The sequence below is a fragment of the Odocoileus virginianus genome, chromosome 3 (assembly GCF_023699985.2).
Source record: "Odocoileus virginianus isolate 20LAN1187 ecotype Illinois chromosome 3, Ovbor_1.2, whole genome shotgun sequence".
In the NCBI taxonomy this organism is placed as follows: Eukaryota; Metazoa; Chordata; class Mammalia; order Artiodactyla; family Cervidae; genus Odocoileus; species Odocoileus virginianus.
This window is the reverse complement of record NC_069676.1, coordinates 41,683,583-41,698,701: the sequence shown is the minus strand read 5'-3', so window position 1 is coordinate 41,698,701 and position 15,119 is coordinate 41,683,583. Positions and strand designations below refer to the sequence as shown.

At 47.7% G+C, this 15,119-nt stretch overlaps 1 protein-coding gene across 5 annotated transcripts in view; it reads left to right on the top strand.

Annotated features, from left to right (window-relative positions):
• Positions 1-15,119, top strand: part of FSTL4 (follistatin like 4) — a 657,291-nt gene that overhangs the window by 623,928 nt on the left and 18,244 nt on the right. For all 5 annotated transcript variants that reach the window (XM_020908080.2, XM_070465356.1, XM_070465357.1 and 2 more), the window contains 5 exons: positions 3,113-3,274; positions 3,659-3,793; positions 4,716-4,742; positions 9,403-9,521; positions 14,154-14,303. In XM_020908080.2, coding sequence (XP_020763739.2) covers positions 3,113-3,274; positions 3,659-3,793; positions 4,716-4,742; positions 9,403-9,521; positions 14,154-14,303 — 593 coding nt within the window. The remainder of the gene's footprint in view (positions 1-3,112; positions 3,275-3,658; positions 3,794-4,715; positions 4,743-9,402; positions 9,522-14,153; positions 14,304-15,119) is intronic.

The following is a 15,119-nucleotide window of genomic DNA, read 5'->3' as shown; positions in this document are numbered from 1 at the left end:
GGGGGCTCCTTCTCCCAGTGCTAGACCCTCAGGCTGGGAAGCCTGACTAGGGCTCAGAGCTCTCACTCACGCAGCAGAACCTCTGTGATACAATTATTTTCTAGTTTGTGGGTCACCCACCTGGCAGGTATGGGATTTGATTATATCCCAAAAGCTCCCCTTCTACCATCTCCTTATGGCTTCTTCTTTGTCTTTGGATGTAAAATATCTTTTTTGGTAGGTCCCAGTCTGTTTTTTTCCCAACGGTAGTTCAGCAATTAGTTGTGATTTTGGTGTTTTTGTGAGAGGAGGTGTGTACAAGTTCTTCTATTCCATCATCTTGTCTGGAATCCTGATTTGCTAATATTTTACTTGGGATTTGGTTATATTTAGTGCTGAGTGAGTTAGGTTCGTAGTGATCTATATTGTACTCTCTTTGACAGGTTTCCGTGTCCAGGTTATACTAGCTTCAGGATAAAACTTGGTACCTCTTCTCTGTGGTATGCTCTAGGAATTAGCCATTCCTGAAAGGAACTTCCTTATGAAACTAATCAGGGTGCTTCCCTATGAAACTAATCAATAGTGCTTTTTTAAAGACAGCTTTATAGAGGTATAATTTATATACAGATGTTTAATGTATACAAATTCATGACTTTGGACATGTACACGCATATGATACTACCACCACAATCAAGGTAACAGACATACCCATCACCTCCGCAAGTTTCCTTGAGTCCCTTTGTGTTTCTTGTTTGTTTGTTTTGTGGTGAGAACACATAACATGAGATGTACCCTCTTAATAAATGTTTAAGTGTACAATATAACATGCTGATTATAGGCCCTTATTGTATAACAGATCGCTACAATGTATTCATTGAATAACTGGAAAGTAGTGTTTTTAAATGTTTTAGATGTTTTCTTCTTGATTCCATGTCAATACTTTAAAGTTTCCTTTTAAGTGATTCATCTCATTGAGATTTTGATATTTATTACCTATAATTGAACACAGTATTTCCATACTTTTAAACCTCCTCTGTGTTCTTTATTTTTTTTTAGTAACCAGCCTTGCCAGAAATTTGGCTATTTTATTGATTTTCATGAAAAGCCAGGTCTCAGATTTATCAGTTCCTCTCTTTTTTGGCAAGTTGATTCATTCATTTCTGATTCTATTTTTGTTGATTCTTCCTTGTGGTTGCTTGGCAGGCTTGTATAAATAAATAGTGATCCAGCAGGAACCAAGGTTTTTCAATCCCAAGTCCTGGCCTCCCACATTCTGGAACCCAGGGGACTCCACCTCCTTATCCAACTCCCCATCAGTCCGGTGCTCCTAGAGCCCCCAGCCCTATCTCTGAGCCTCTTGAGCAAAACCCTACTAACTCTTCCACTTGAACCCCATTCCACCCTTTACAAAATTCAGGTTATAAGGAGGTTTCCTAGATAAATTACTGTTTCTTTGCTCTTTGAACCAAGGGGAGTCAGAGAAGGGAGATCCACTTCTGTGTTCTAAGCAGCCCGCCAGGTACGCTCCAGGTGGAGCCCCATTTACGTCCTCCATCCCCAGTGGCCTGACCTGTGACAGGGACCTTCCCCCACCTCCCGGGACTCTTCCCCTAGGACTGCAGACAAAGAGAAGCCAAGGAAATGACTCAGACTTTATTGTTGTTTGGTCTCCGTGGTTAGCACCTCCAAGCTGATATTATGCAGACAGCTCTGGTCACTCTGAAGGCGGGTTTGTGCCCTTTGCTAGCTATCCATTTGGTTTTATTCTCGACCTTAAACTTTGCCCCAAAAGGAAGGAAAGAGGAAAGACTTGAAACTCAAACTAAGTTGATCAGATTATTACCAGCTTCCTGAAGAGCTACAACATCCATTTCTCACGATGAGGGGATAGAATTTTTCTTTTGTCCTCAGCCCATCCAAGCACAGATCACTAGAAATTTTCAGGTTCTAGGATCAGCTTATCACTTCCTTCTATGTGCACATCAATTTGTTCTACCTCTAGTCCCAGAGGAAATCTCTCTCATAACATACTGAATCACTTTCTTTTATCAGACAATGTGCTCAATCGCTTCAGTCATGTCCGACTCTTGGTGATCCCATGGATTGTAGCCTACCAGGCTGCTCTGTCCATGGAATTCTTCAGACAAGAATACTGGAGTGGGTTGCCTTTAGGAGTGTCCAAATAAGTGTGGAAAAATGTCACTGCTCACTTCAGGAGGAATCCTCCCACCTTTCCAAAAGACATATGATGTGGTTTTTATTGTTGCTTAGTTTCATATCCATGCTATTACATGAGCCCTCACAAAGCCTTTTTGGAAGTATATATAGTAAAATAGATGAATAAGTAAGAGCCCACAATTCCACTGAAAATGGTAATTATTTTATTTCCTGGGCCTAGAGCTCAGGGTAGGAGGGAAGACCCTCAGACAACGCTCACTCCTTCCTGCCCTACAGATAGCCCATGCCAGAAAGGCCAGAGCGGGGAGGGTGCTGCCACCCTGCCACCCCTGCTCATCTGATGAGTAGGCCTGGTCATATCCCCAGTCCAGAACTTGACAGCCAGGGCCCACAGCTGAGTTAAGAACCAACAGCGGGGGACATATGCCTTGTACCCATGTTCCAGAGGGTGAGAAGTAGAGAAATAAAATGACCCACTGGAAAATCAATGGGCTTCCCTAGAGCAGTGATGTAATTAGTAGCCCTGCCAGTCAATGCCCATAAGTGCTTTGTGAAGCACTTCCTGCAAGAAATTAAGTCCCTGTCCAATGGCTTTCCAATAACAGAAATAATATATCTGAATTTTATTCATTCAGAAATAAATTTTGGCGGTTGTTGCTCTTTATGTGTAGCAGCTGAACAGCCTTAAATATTTGGATGCCTTTCTGATCATATTTAGAATAATGATGAGCGCCATGAATTACAGAGTACAAAGCCTGACATGTTTATTGCCTGCAATCCATTTTATAGCCCTTTCTTTTAGGGCCTGAGTTGCTGCAGAATGTTTGCAAACTAGTTACAAAGAAAACTCCAGAGTTGCCTCTCGGTTCAGCCCTTTGGGCAGAGTCTCAGTGTGGGACCACAGGCCCGAGGCAGGTGAAGACCTGTTCTCACCAGCACGAACTCTCGCCCACAGTGCCACCCGTCATCCGTGTCTATCCAGAGACCCAGGCACAGGAGCCCGGGGTGGCAGCCAGCCTGAGATGTCACGCAGAGGGCATTCCTATGCCCAGAATCACTTGGCTAAAAAATGGCATGGATGTCTCAACCCAGATGTCGAAACAGCTCTCCCTTTTAGGTAAGAGCCCCCCTTGATGTCTCTGTGCCATTAATGCCATCAAGTTCAAGCTGACACTCTCTCTAGGAATGGGAATAAGAGGAGTGATTTGTTTCTAAGTCAGACATGGGGAGCAAACAAATGTCTCTCCTGCTTTTCCTGCTCTGTGGTCTCACACAGATCTTTCTGAGCACAATGATGAGATGCTGTCAGCTAGGTCCAGGTCACCTGCAGTTCAGTTCCGCTGTTCCAGCCCTTCCAGCCCTGGGTATACATCAGGGTACTGACTGCCCTCAGCCCTGCTGAGAGGCTGTATTTTAACCTCAGTACTCTCAATAGGAGAGGGAAAGGCAGTGGGGAGGTCCCAGCTGAGCAGGCCACCCTGAGCTCTGTTCTTTTCTGCAGCCAACGGGAGCGAGCTCCACATCGGCAGTGTTCGATATGAAGACACAGGGGCTTATACCTGCATTGCCAAAAACGAAGTCGGTGTGGATGAAGATATTTCTTCCCTCTTCATTGAAGACTCAGCTAGAAAGACCCGTGAGTCCACTTTTGCCTTTGAGGTCCTTACTGAGCTGGTTGGGAGACACTGGGTTGCAGGGGCCACAGCCACCAACCATGAACCCCTGGAGACAGGGGTAAACCTTATGTCCTTCCATGTATCCTGGGACAGAGGGTGGCCAGAGGTGAGAAAACTTTGCCTGTAAACCTAGACAACTCTGCAAACGTAGGCAGGGAAAGTCTCTGGACAGCAGACAGAGCCCAAGGCCACAAGGAAGCCTGCGTAGCCTATCCCCAGTTCTGCCTCCTACTTGCTCTGTCCTTCATCCACAAAATTGCTCCTGCTAACCACCTACCAGCAGCTGCTGCCCTCCCATGGCCCAGGAACTGGCCTGCACATTTACCCACACATGCTTTTACTCCAGGGATTGTTGCCCACCTGGGACGCTAAGCAGGCGCTTCCTCAAAGCCACTGCTCCCCAGTAGGATCTACAGGAGTAATTTCATGGACATGGGTGTTAGACATGGTCTCTTTCCCATGATCAAAGACCCTTAGCTGAGTCTTTATCATCAAGGGAGAAAATCAAAAAAGTATTGCAGATGATCTTCCTAAGGAAAATCCTAGCAGAAAACCAGCGTGCTCCTGGAAGTAGTCCAGGAGGTCTGAGGGATGTTGCCTGCTGTTTATCATCCACAGAAGAGAGAATCCCATTAGCTTCTGTGATCCTGGGACCTGATTCATTGAGAACCAAAACAGTCCTGAGCCCTGGAAGCATTTGTCTCTGCCCAGCATCCCCTGCTCAGTGTTGTGGGGGGCAATGAGTGGTGCAGAGTCCATACGTGATGAACTAGGTAACAGTGTGTTCTTGAACTGAATCACTACAATGTTCTGACGTTGCTTTTTCTTTTTTTTTCTTCCCTCAATCATGTACCTGCTTTCTTCATTTCTCTGATGCTGCAGTTGCAAACATTCTATGGCGAGAAGAAGGTACCAAGCTTATTTGTTCTGTATTGTGCCTATAATCACATGTGCTCATGGCTCCATAATATGCTATCTTTCCATGCACCACCAATAGTTTTTCCAAACATCAAGCAATCCCTACAAGTGGGGTCCACAGGCCAAATCAGAGGGGAAGTCCACATCAAACTCAAGTGGCACATTTGAGGCAGGTTTAAACCTACTAGTGTCTTTAATAGGCTTCCCAGGTGGCACAGTGGTAAGGAATTCACCTGCCAGTGCAGGAGACATGAGAGACGCGGATTCAATTCCTGGGTTGGGAAGATCCCCTGGAGTAGGAAATGGCAACCCATTCCAGTATTCTTGCCTGGAGAAATCCATGGACAAAGGAGCCTATCGAGCTACAGTCTGTGGTGTCCCAGAGTCAGACATGACTGAGCATGCACAAGCACAGATGTCTTTAATGGACATTGGACTATTAGAATTTTTAAAACAAAAATTTCCATTTAAAGCTATTTTGAAACCTCCACTGACGCAGACTTCTTGGCAGGGATTCTGGTCAGAACTGGGCCTTAAAATATTTTCTAGTAACTGATGTTGGTGTTGAGGTTTAGTGTTACTTTGAGAAAATGCTAAAGAAAAAAGCTACCATCATGTCTGTAAATATACATTTGCATGTATATTTCTAAATGAATAGGTTTTTTAAACCTATGTGTATCTACCCAACGATCTTTAGATATTAGGCCAGGCCATACAAAACTGCTGTTTGGGGGGAATTACCTGACAGTCCAGTGGTTAGGATTCCATTCTTCTACTGCTGGGGGCCCAGGTTCAATCCCTGGTCAGGGAACTAAGATCCCACAAGCCACAAGACCAAAGAAAGCAAAAACCAAAATTTCCATTTTTGTATATCAAAAGTGGTCTAATAATATGGTTCAAAAAATAGCAAGCACATGTGGGCCCTGGGTTAAAGAGCCTGAGTCACTGTGTTGGGTGCATTTGCAATGGACCCCCAACTCTCCCTCTGAGCCCCTCCACCAGAGACTCCAAATCACCTGAGGTACCTTGTCCTCTAGCTTGGTGGACAGAAGGAGAGGATGAGCACCAGCAGAAGGCACCGTGCGATTCAGGGTTAAGCACTAATTCTCCGGTTTTGAAAACCAGCACATTTCCTCATGTTTCTTCTTAAGAACTTCACAGGCTGTTACCTACTGTCTAGCATGCGCATGCATACAAGCGCTCAGAGTAATTTCCTGACTGTCAGGCACTAATGCTCACACAGTCTGGGAGCAAAACAAAGGCAGAGCCTGGAAAATGAGGGATTGTTGCCAGTAGGTTTTAGGAACCCTCAGAAGGAAAGTCATAGCAAGAGTTGCTAATCAAGGACAGTGGTCCCTTGACACTGCCTCAGCCTAGCTTCCAGGCCACCGCGCACGCAGAGAGCTTCGGCTCTGTGTCTTTAAAAAGTGCTTTCTAAGGGGCATTTACAAGTCTCAAAAGTGGAGAACTGCAGAGAGCGCCGGAGACCCTGGAAAGTGTTAAATGCAGCTCTGGAGGCCCAAAGGCCAAATTAAGACCCACAGCTGCCTCAGACCTTAGGGCTGGCTGGTGCTATGCTGATATTGGACAACCCAGCAGTGAACAGACCCCATCACACCTGGGCAGCTGTCTGCCCACACCCCTCCCTGCTCATACTCAAGGACCCGAAGTTGGAGAATACAGGAGCAAAAGCAGAGAGGTTGGCAGGGCTCTCCCATCTCTGAATAGGAGCAGTGAGATGATGGACTCCCAATAGCAGAGAATGTTCCCCTGTGCCCCTTGGTCAAGCTCACCACAGACAGAACCTTCCAGGGTCTGACTCATGAGGCCAGCTCTCTTGTGAAGTCAGTTACTTGTGGAGCAAGGCCTTGTATAGCATCACACTGCACTGTCCGCTGTGACAGGCTTGGTGCTCAGCCTGCAGTCCAGCTGCAACCCCGCATGGGCTCTGTGAAGTTTTCAGGCTCACGTTGGTTCTTCCAGCCACTGATTTTCTAAGAAACTTGGGAGCCTGCTATGGGGTCTGTGGTTGTTTTGCAGGGACTTCGACCTCCTCTGGCCCCTAGGTTTGAGCAAGAAGAGCTTGCCAAATGACTGTATAGAAGAGAAAGTCTTGCTGGAGACGAGGTAGATTGGGGTCACAGCAAATGTGTGCTCCCTACCCCGCTCCATACACTGGCCACTGTGTGGGAGGCACAGGCCCACTTTGTCTGGCTCTTGGGAGAGGCTGCCCAGCACCCAGGATTCCCACTGGGACCTACGCAGAGTGCTCCCAGGCGCTCCCAGCTTCCACGAGGCTGGGGTCTAGCTGTTTACAGTGGCAGGAGCCCTCATCTCAGCACAGAACCAGAGGCAGGTGAGGCTGTGTTGTGGGGTCAGGGACCCCTGTCCACACTGGGAGCCATGGACACTGGTGAAAGTGACCAGCAGAGCCACTGAAAGTAGGCAGAACAGGGATTCCCATTTGCTTGTTTTATCATTTTCTCACTAAAAACTTACTCCATTAGTCAACTAAGTCAGTACACTGGTTTTCTTAGCATGCTAGGAAAGAATTTTCACATAGGTAATTCTCTTAGAATTCCTGGTAATCTTTTCAATGTGTTACCTTCAAAAGCCATGAAGGGAGAGAGGAAGGGAGAGAGGAGGAAGAGGGAGAACTCTAGGCCTTACCCATCCCTGTGCCATGTTGACCTTGTATGGAGAACAGGGCGAGGGGACAGAGCCCAGGGTGCAGGCTCCAGGTCTGTCCCAAGGGCCTGTGGACTCAACCAAGCCCCTCTTCATCTTGGGCCTATTTTTTGTTTTGTTTTGTTTTTGTCTTTAAAATAAGGAGGCTAGCTATGGAAAATAGTGTGGAGATTTCTTAAAAAGCTGGAAATAGAACTGCCATATGACCCAGCAATCCCACTCCTGGGCATACACACCGAGGAAACCAGATCTGAAAGAGACACGTGCACCCCAATGTTCATCGCAGCACTGTTTATCATAGCCAGGACATGGAAGCAACCTAGATGCCCATCAGCGGATGAATGGATGAGGAAGCTGTGGTACATATACACCATGGAATATTACTCAGCCATTAAAAAGAATTCATTTGAATCAGTTCTAATGAGATGGATGAAACTGGAGCCCATTATACAGAGTGAAGTAAGCCAGAAAGATAAAGACCATTACAGTATACTAACACATATATATGGAATTTAGAAAGATGGTAACAATAACCGTATATGCAAAACAGAAAAAGAGACTCAGGTGTATAGAACAGACTTGTGGACTCTGTGGGAGAAGGTGAGGGTGGGATGTTTCCAGAGAACAGCATCGAAACATGTATATTATCTAGGGTGAAACAGATCACCAGCCCAGGTTGGATGCATGAGACAAGTGCTCGGGCCTGGTGCACTGGGAAGACCCAGAGGGATCGGGTGGAGAGGGAGGTGGGAGGGAGGACCGGGATGGGGAATACATGTAAATCCATGGCTAATTCATTTCAATGTATGACAAAAACCACTGCAATGTTGTAAAGTAATTAGCCTCCAACTAATAAAAATAAATGGAAAAAATAAATAAATAAATAAATAAAATAAAATAAAGAGGCTGAACTAGCTGGTCTTCAAGGCCCCAACTCTGCTGATCTAAGGAAATTTCTCCCCAGACAGCCATGGCCCTGGGCTAGGATGAGGTTGGGGGGCAGGCAGCTGGCCTGACCCAGCTGTGGGCTCTGTCACCTGGCATGGGGCTGCCACGGGGAAACTGGTAAGGCAGAGATTGGAGCAAACTGTCTTGAAGGAAATGTTCACTGGCACAGAGGCCAGGTTTGGACAAAGGAATACCAACCCCAGCATCCTTAGGTCCCCAAGTTCCAAGTGGCAGCACTGTACATAAATGTGTTTTTAAAAAAAGAAAAAAAAACCTTTGTTTTTTTGGCATCATCTGATACATTCTGATTTGCCTAGTTGATAAGGACCAAGGGAGACTTTGCCTTTCAGGATGTGTGTGCATTCAGTTGCTCAGTCTTGTCTGACTCTTTGTGGCCCCATGGACTGCAGCCCGCCAGGCTCCTATGCCCATGGAATTTTCCAAGCAAGAATACTGAAGTCAGCTGCCATGCCCTTCTCCAGGGCATCTTCCCAACCCAGGTCTCCCATATTGCAGGTGGATTCTTTGCTAGCTGAGCCACAAGGGAAGTCCAAGAATACTGGGCTGGGTGGACTTTCCCTTCTCCAGGGGATCTTTCCAACCCAGGAATCGAACCAGGGTCTCCTGCATTGCAGGTGGATTCTTTACCAGCTGAGCTACCAGGGAAGCCCTTAGGAAAGGTCAAATGTATGTCACAGCCAGAGCTGTCCTTTATTTGAAAACTTGTGTTGACGGACAGCTATGGATGACCTGGGGCAGGCGTGCATGTCTGGGAAGACAGCCCAGGGATTGCAGTGCCCTCAGTGTCTGTGTTGATTCACAGCCCTCAGTCACTTGGTCTGCACGCACTGCCTGCTCATTTCGCCTCGCCCCTCCTGGCCCAGACCTTGTACTCTGTGTCTGTACCTGACACAGCCAGGCTCCCGGTTTCATCTGTGCCCAGCATGGCCTGTGAGCCTGCCTGGGGACCAGCTGCTAGGACGGGCATAACCATGGCTGTGCTTGCTCCTCGCAGGCCTCAGTGTGGGAAACATGTTCTACGTCTTCTCCGACAATGGCATAATCGTCCTGCACCCAGTGGACTGTGAGATCCAGAGGCACCTCAAGCCCACGGAGAAGATCTTCATGAGCTACGTAAGTGTCTGGCACCTGGGACACTCCACATCACACACAACACCCCAATAACATCACACAACAGCCTTTCACCATGTGTGCCACTGGGTTTCTTGAGTTCCATTTGCTATACATGATGTGGTTCCGGATGCCTTCCTCCAGTGGCCACTAGCATGAACAACTCCTGAAGGGAGGCCCCAGGAGGACAGATGGATTCCTGGCCTCCACAAGTTCACAATCAAATGACAGAGACAGTAGCATGAATGGACAGCTTCCAAACAGGTGCTGCTAGAAGAATGTGTAAGGTACATGGCAACAATGAGAGAAGTGTCTCCAGGGGCAAAGTCAGAGAAGGCTCCGGGGGCAGGTGATGCCTGGGCTCAGTTGTGAAGAACTGGTAGGAATTGGGGATGAGTGTCGAGAGGAAACATCATGAACATGAAGCACAGGAACATAAAACATCAGGTCATGTTCAGGGAACCACAGATATTCTATATGCCTGGAGGACAAATGGATGTGAGAAGGGCCTAAGATTGAAGGTAACAGTAGGTAAGGGTCAGGGCTGATGAGTCCTAAGGGGAAGCACCAGAGGACTTCAAGCGAAGGATGGCCAGCAGTAAGGTGCTTTGGAACATGTGCAGGGCTTCACGGAGGGTGGTGATCAGAAGGGCTGCACTCGAAGCACAGAAATGGGTGAAGAGGCTGTTGTGATTATCCAGGAGAGGATGGGGACCTGGGTTAAACCAGTGGTGGTGAGAATGGGAAACATTTAGTAGATTTTTGGGCTTTGGAGGCCCTCAGTGGTCCCCAGGGAACAGAGGAGAGAGCATGAAACATTCAAGTGGCCTGAGCATCACAGCTGCTGTGGACAATTCAGAGGCCGGGTAGAAAGTGGCAGTGTGACACGCAGGGGGCAGAGGCAGAAGAGGTGACTGCAGGCAGCAGGGCCAAAACAACTCTTCCAGCCCCCCAGACCCAGCTGTCAGGAGGCATCCTCAGGGCTGTGCCTACCACCCCTCGGTTCTGTCCCTTCCACTGATGGCCCACTTGGCCTTGCATTGGTGGATTCTTACTAGAGGTCTGACCTAGCTAATCCCTGGCTTCTTGAGGGTAGAAGTGTGGCATTAATCCAAGAGTCATCTAAGAGCCCCCATGAGCCCTCTACTTAAAGATATACAATGGATACACTGGGCCACAGTGATGGGCCTGGAGCTCACGGAACAAGTGGGCTTGGCCCAGACGAGTTCCTAAAACAAGTTTGTTGCATTGCTGTGCTGGCCAGTGGTGTATTTCAGAGTGTTGTGTTTGTTATATTTGCAGCTTGGGAACAGCTCTTTTCCAGACTACTTCATTTGAATTAATCATGTTTTAAAGTGTTAACCTCTGATAAGTTTTCCCTCCACGTGATAGCCATGAAACCATCTAGAAAGAGTTGTTGTTTAGTCACTAAGTCATGTCCAACTCTTTGCATCCCGTGGACTCTAGCCTGCCAGGCTCCTCTGTCCATAGGATTCCCCAGGCAAGACTACTGGAATGGGTTGCCCTTCCCTTCTCCAGGGGATCTTCCTGACCCAGGGATCAAACCCGTGGCTCCTGCATAGGCAACAAATTCTTTACCACTGAGCCACCACCAGCCCCCTAGTAAGAGTGGTCCTAGTTAATTTCTAGCAGTTAGGTTTGAATAATTGCAACCCATCACATTGGCACTAACTTCTCATATATTTGCAATAACCTAACCTGTAGCTTGCAGGGGAAATCTCTCAAATCCTGAGCAGGGCTCAATTTTCCTAAGAAACTAGAACATACACAGTAGAGAGGTCCGGTAGGCATTTCAGGCAACTCAAACCTCTGTGAGCTATGGAACAGTCCCAAATAACAGTGTGCTCACCTAGAAAGTGGCCAGAACCTCCCAGGAGAGTTACGATGAGCTGACCCTCTTTCTCAGGTTCTGGGTGAGCAGGCAGCTGGTGCGTCTCACCTCTGGCCTCTCTGCTGGATGAGAGGCCACTTTGCCCAGCAGGATGCTGCAGGGTTAGTAGGTCAGGGCACAGGCTGTAGAGCAGGATCTGCACAAGTGATATCAGAGCCCACCTCCGTCACTCAGCAGGCCACGTGGCTTAAGAAAAGTGTTTAACCCCTCTACGCCTCTGTCTTTTCTCATAGGCAAATTAAGGTTATTGTGAGGATTAAGGGCTGCCCAGGTGGCGCTAGTGGGAAAGAACCCACCTGCCAATGAAAGAGGGCATAAGAGACGTGGGTTCAATCCCTGGGTCAGAAAGATTCCCTGAAGAAGGGCATGGTGACCCACTCCAGCCTGGAGAATCCCATGGACGGAGGAGCCTGGCCAGCTACGCCCATAGGGTTTCAGAGTCAGACATGACTAAAGCAACTTAGCACACAGGCATGTAAGGATTAAACAGGATGACAGAGTGTGAAGTGTAAAAGGAGAAAGACCTGCTTCAAAGCTTTTGCAGCTGTTTAGGAAAGAAACTGGGCTCAAGCTAGAACATAGCGATTTAGGAGGCAATCTCTATAGTCCTCAGGGACTAATTCAGTGAGTTGTGTGGGAGAAGGAAGCATCCAGAATGGTGTTCCTGCTTTGGACTCGGCTGCCTAGATGCCAATGAGGACCCAGAGGAGGACCCGGGATGGTGGCAAAGACCAGCTCACATGTGGACGGTTGAGCATGAGCCGACTGTAGGAGAACCCATGTGAGAACTGGGGAGGATGGTTCTGAGCTCACAGATCTGGGAGCCTCAGCATGTGAGTGCTGATGACGGCCAAGACAGGAGACAGGATCACCAAGGGTGCGTGTAAGTGACTGGAGTTGGGCACCTGGCACAGAGCCCGGGGCTGACACAAAGCTTGAGACAGCATTGGGCAAGAGTCGTGAGGAAACACATGAGAATGTATATCACAAAAAACAAGGGAAAAGAAGGTCCTCTTTTCTCTCATTTATTCTTTATTTATATTACATTGTGTTATTATATATTTCAAGCACCAGTTCTGTGTCAGGCACTTCACTAGGTGCTAAGAATAAAGCAGTGAGCCCAACAAAGAGCTTGCTCTCAAGGAGTTTACGATCTAGTGAAAAAGAAAGACTAAATGTAGGTAGACAAACAAATGAAGAAGGTCAAGCGGTAAATGAGAAGTGTAGCAAGGTGAGGGAGGGTGGGTGCCAGGGTGCTAAGCTTGGTGAGGCTAGAGAGGGCATCTCAAGAGGGTGATGTGTGGGCAGACATGTCACCTGAAGGACATGAAATAAATCCGGTAGACATCTGGGGACACCAGTTGACCAGCTCACGGGCCCTGGTGCAGGAGTTCAGCATGAGTACAGAAGATGCCAGCACATGCGAGCACCGGATGGGTGGGAAAGGGAGAAAAAAACTAGAGACAGGTCAGAGGAATCCCAGGAACCAGAGTGTTCAGGGCCTTGTTGGCTTCAGGAAAGACTGGGACCCTGTTCTGAGCAAGAAAGAGTGTTATTGTGGTGGAGTGCGTTGAGCTGACTTGTATTTCACAGGGATCCCTGTGGTTGGTGAGTCAAGAATCCGTCAGGGGAGGCCAGGGTGGAATCAAGGAGCACAGTGTGGATGCTGTAGCAGTCACTCAAGGGACAGAGGTGGCTTGAGTCAAGGTGACAGAGGTGGAAGTTGTCAGAAAGTTTAACTCTGAATATGTTCTTGAAGGTAAAATTGAAATGATTTTTATTCATTGGATGAAGGCTGAGGGTATATAGAGAGAGAAAGCAGAGTCAAAAATGCCTTCAAAGATTTTGTCTAGGAAGTAAAACAAGGGAAATGAGCAAGACTGGGAGGCAAAACTGAGAGATGATTTTGGACTTACAAATTTGAGATGTAAATAAAATAGCTACTTAGGAAAGTAGCTAAGTCTGGAGTTCAGAGAAGAGGGCTGAGCTAAAGATACAAGTCTGGGAGTTGTTAGCACGTAGACTGTATTTAAAGTCATAGGTGTGGATTGACAATGATTAGCAAAGGTTTTAGAGAAGTCATCCAGTAGTGACCCCTGAGCATCCTGGCATCTAGAGATCAGCAAACAGGAGACTGAGCAACAGAGAGGGGTCAGACGCTGGGGAGGGTGGAGGGAAAAGAACCAAGAAACAATCCACACAGTGTCAGATGATGCCCCGAGTTCAAACAAGATGATGGCAAAGCTTGACTATAACTGAGAAGTCAGCCGGGAGTTCAGCGAGAACACCGCTGCTCTGTGCGGAGGTCTAGCACCAGAAGACTAAGGAGCCTGTGAGAGGTGAGGAAGCTGAGAGTGTGTGTAGGTGACTCCTGCAGGAGTCTGGTCACTGACAGAGTTGTGTGCGATGGATGGGGGTGAGGAGAGGGAGAAGGCCCTCTCAAGGGTGGAAGCACACGGACCTCTCAGCTGCTGACCGAAAGGCCGGCAAAGGGGGTTACAGCCTCCGGAGGAGCAGGGGAAGATGAAAGAGGAACAGAACGTGGAGAAAAAATCCATGCGGGGATGCTAGAAGCTGTGCGTGCTGTGCTCCCTCGGATGCTGCCGTTGCAAAGAATTCTGAGACAGGAAGAAAAGAAGAGGGGAGGGTGAAGGGAGGGGAACCCAGCGATGGCAGGGAAACAGGGGATTAAGAAGACTTATGGCAGCCTGTCTCCTTTACAGGAAGAAATATGTCCTCAAAAGGACGGGGACGCCTCCCCGCCCTGCCAGTGGGCATCAGCAGTGAACGTCAGGCACCGCTACATCTACGTGGCCCAGCCCACAATGAGCAGAGTCCTCGTGGTCGACGTGCAGGCTCAGAAAGTCCTTCAGGTACATCTCTCTGAGGGAGGGGGGAGCTTCCAGCTCTGGGGCACAGCCTGCCACATCCTTCTGGTTCTCTGCGCACTTCCCAGCTCCTAGGAGAGGTGGTCAGGCTAGTGGAAGGATGTAGAGAAGATTCATGTGCATTTTTCATTAAGCGTGTATTGCCTACTATGTGCCAAACTTTGGTCTAGGTGCTTGGACAAATAGCCATGAATGAACGGGTCCCAGAAATTATATTCTAGTTGGGAAAAGGGACCATCATTTAGAATTTTAGGGAGCTACAGATGCTAAGAGCTATTTACAGGTTGAAAGGGACAGAGGAACTGAAAGACTGTTTTTAAGTGGCCCTCCCTCTGGAGGTAACTAGAATCTGAGATCTGAACACCAAGTGAGATTGGAGCTTTGGAACACCACCATGGCAGAGGAGAGTGGGATGCGGCAAAGAGAGAGATAAACTAAGGCCGATGAGATAGCAAACCATTCAAGTCTTTTAATGATGGGAGTAACATAATCTGACATCTTTAGAGAGTCGATCTGCTGGTCAGATTGGAAGATAGAACAGAGATGTGGTCACTGAAATAATCCAGGCAAGAGAGGATGACAGCAGTGGAGGCAGTAAGAAGTTCTCAAAGTCTTGCTATATTTTAAATGTGGAACCCAAAAGATTTTCTGCTCATTTGAATGTAAGGTTTGAGAGAAAGGAATAACAATAATAATTTAAGCAATGGTAGAATGGTAATGCCATATACTGTGTGTGGTGGGTGGAATAATGGCTCCCAAGATATCTACACCCTCATCCCCAGAACCAAAGAATGTCACCTT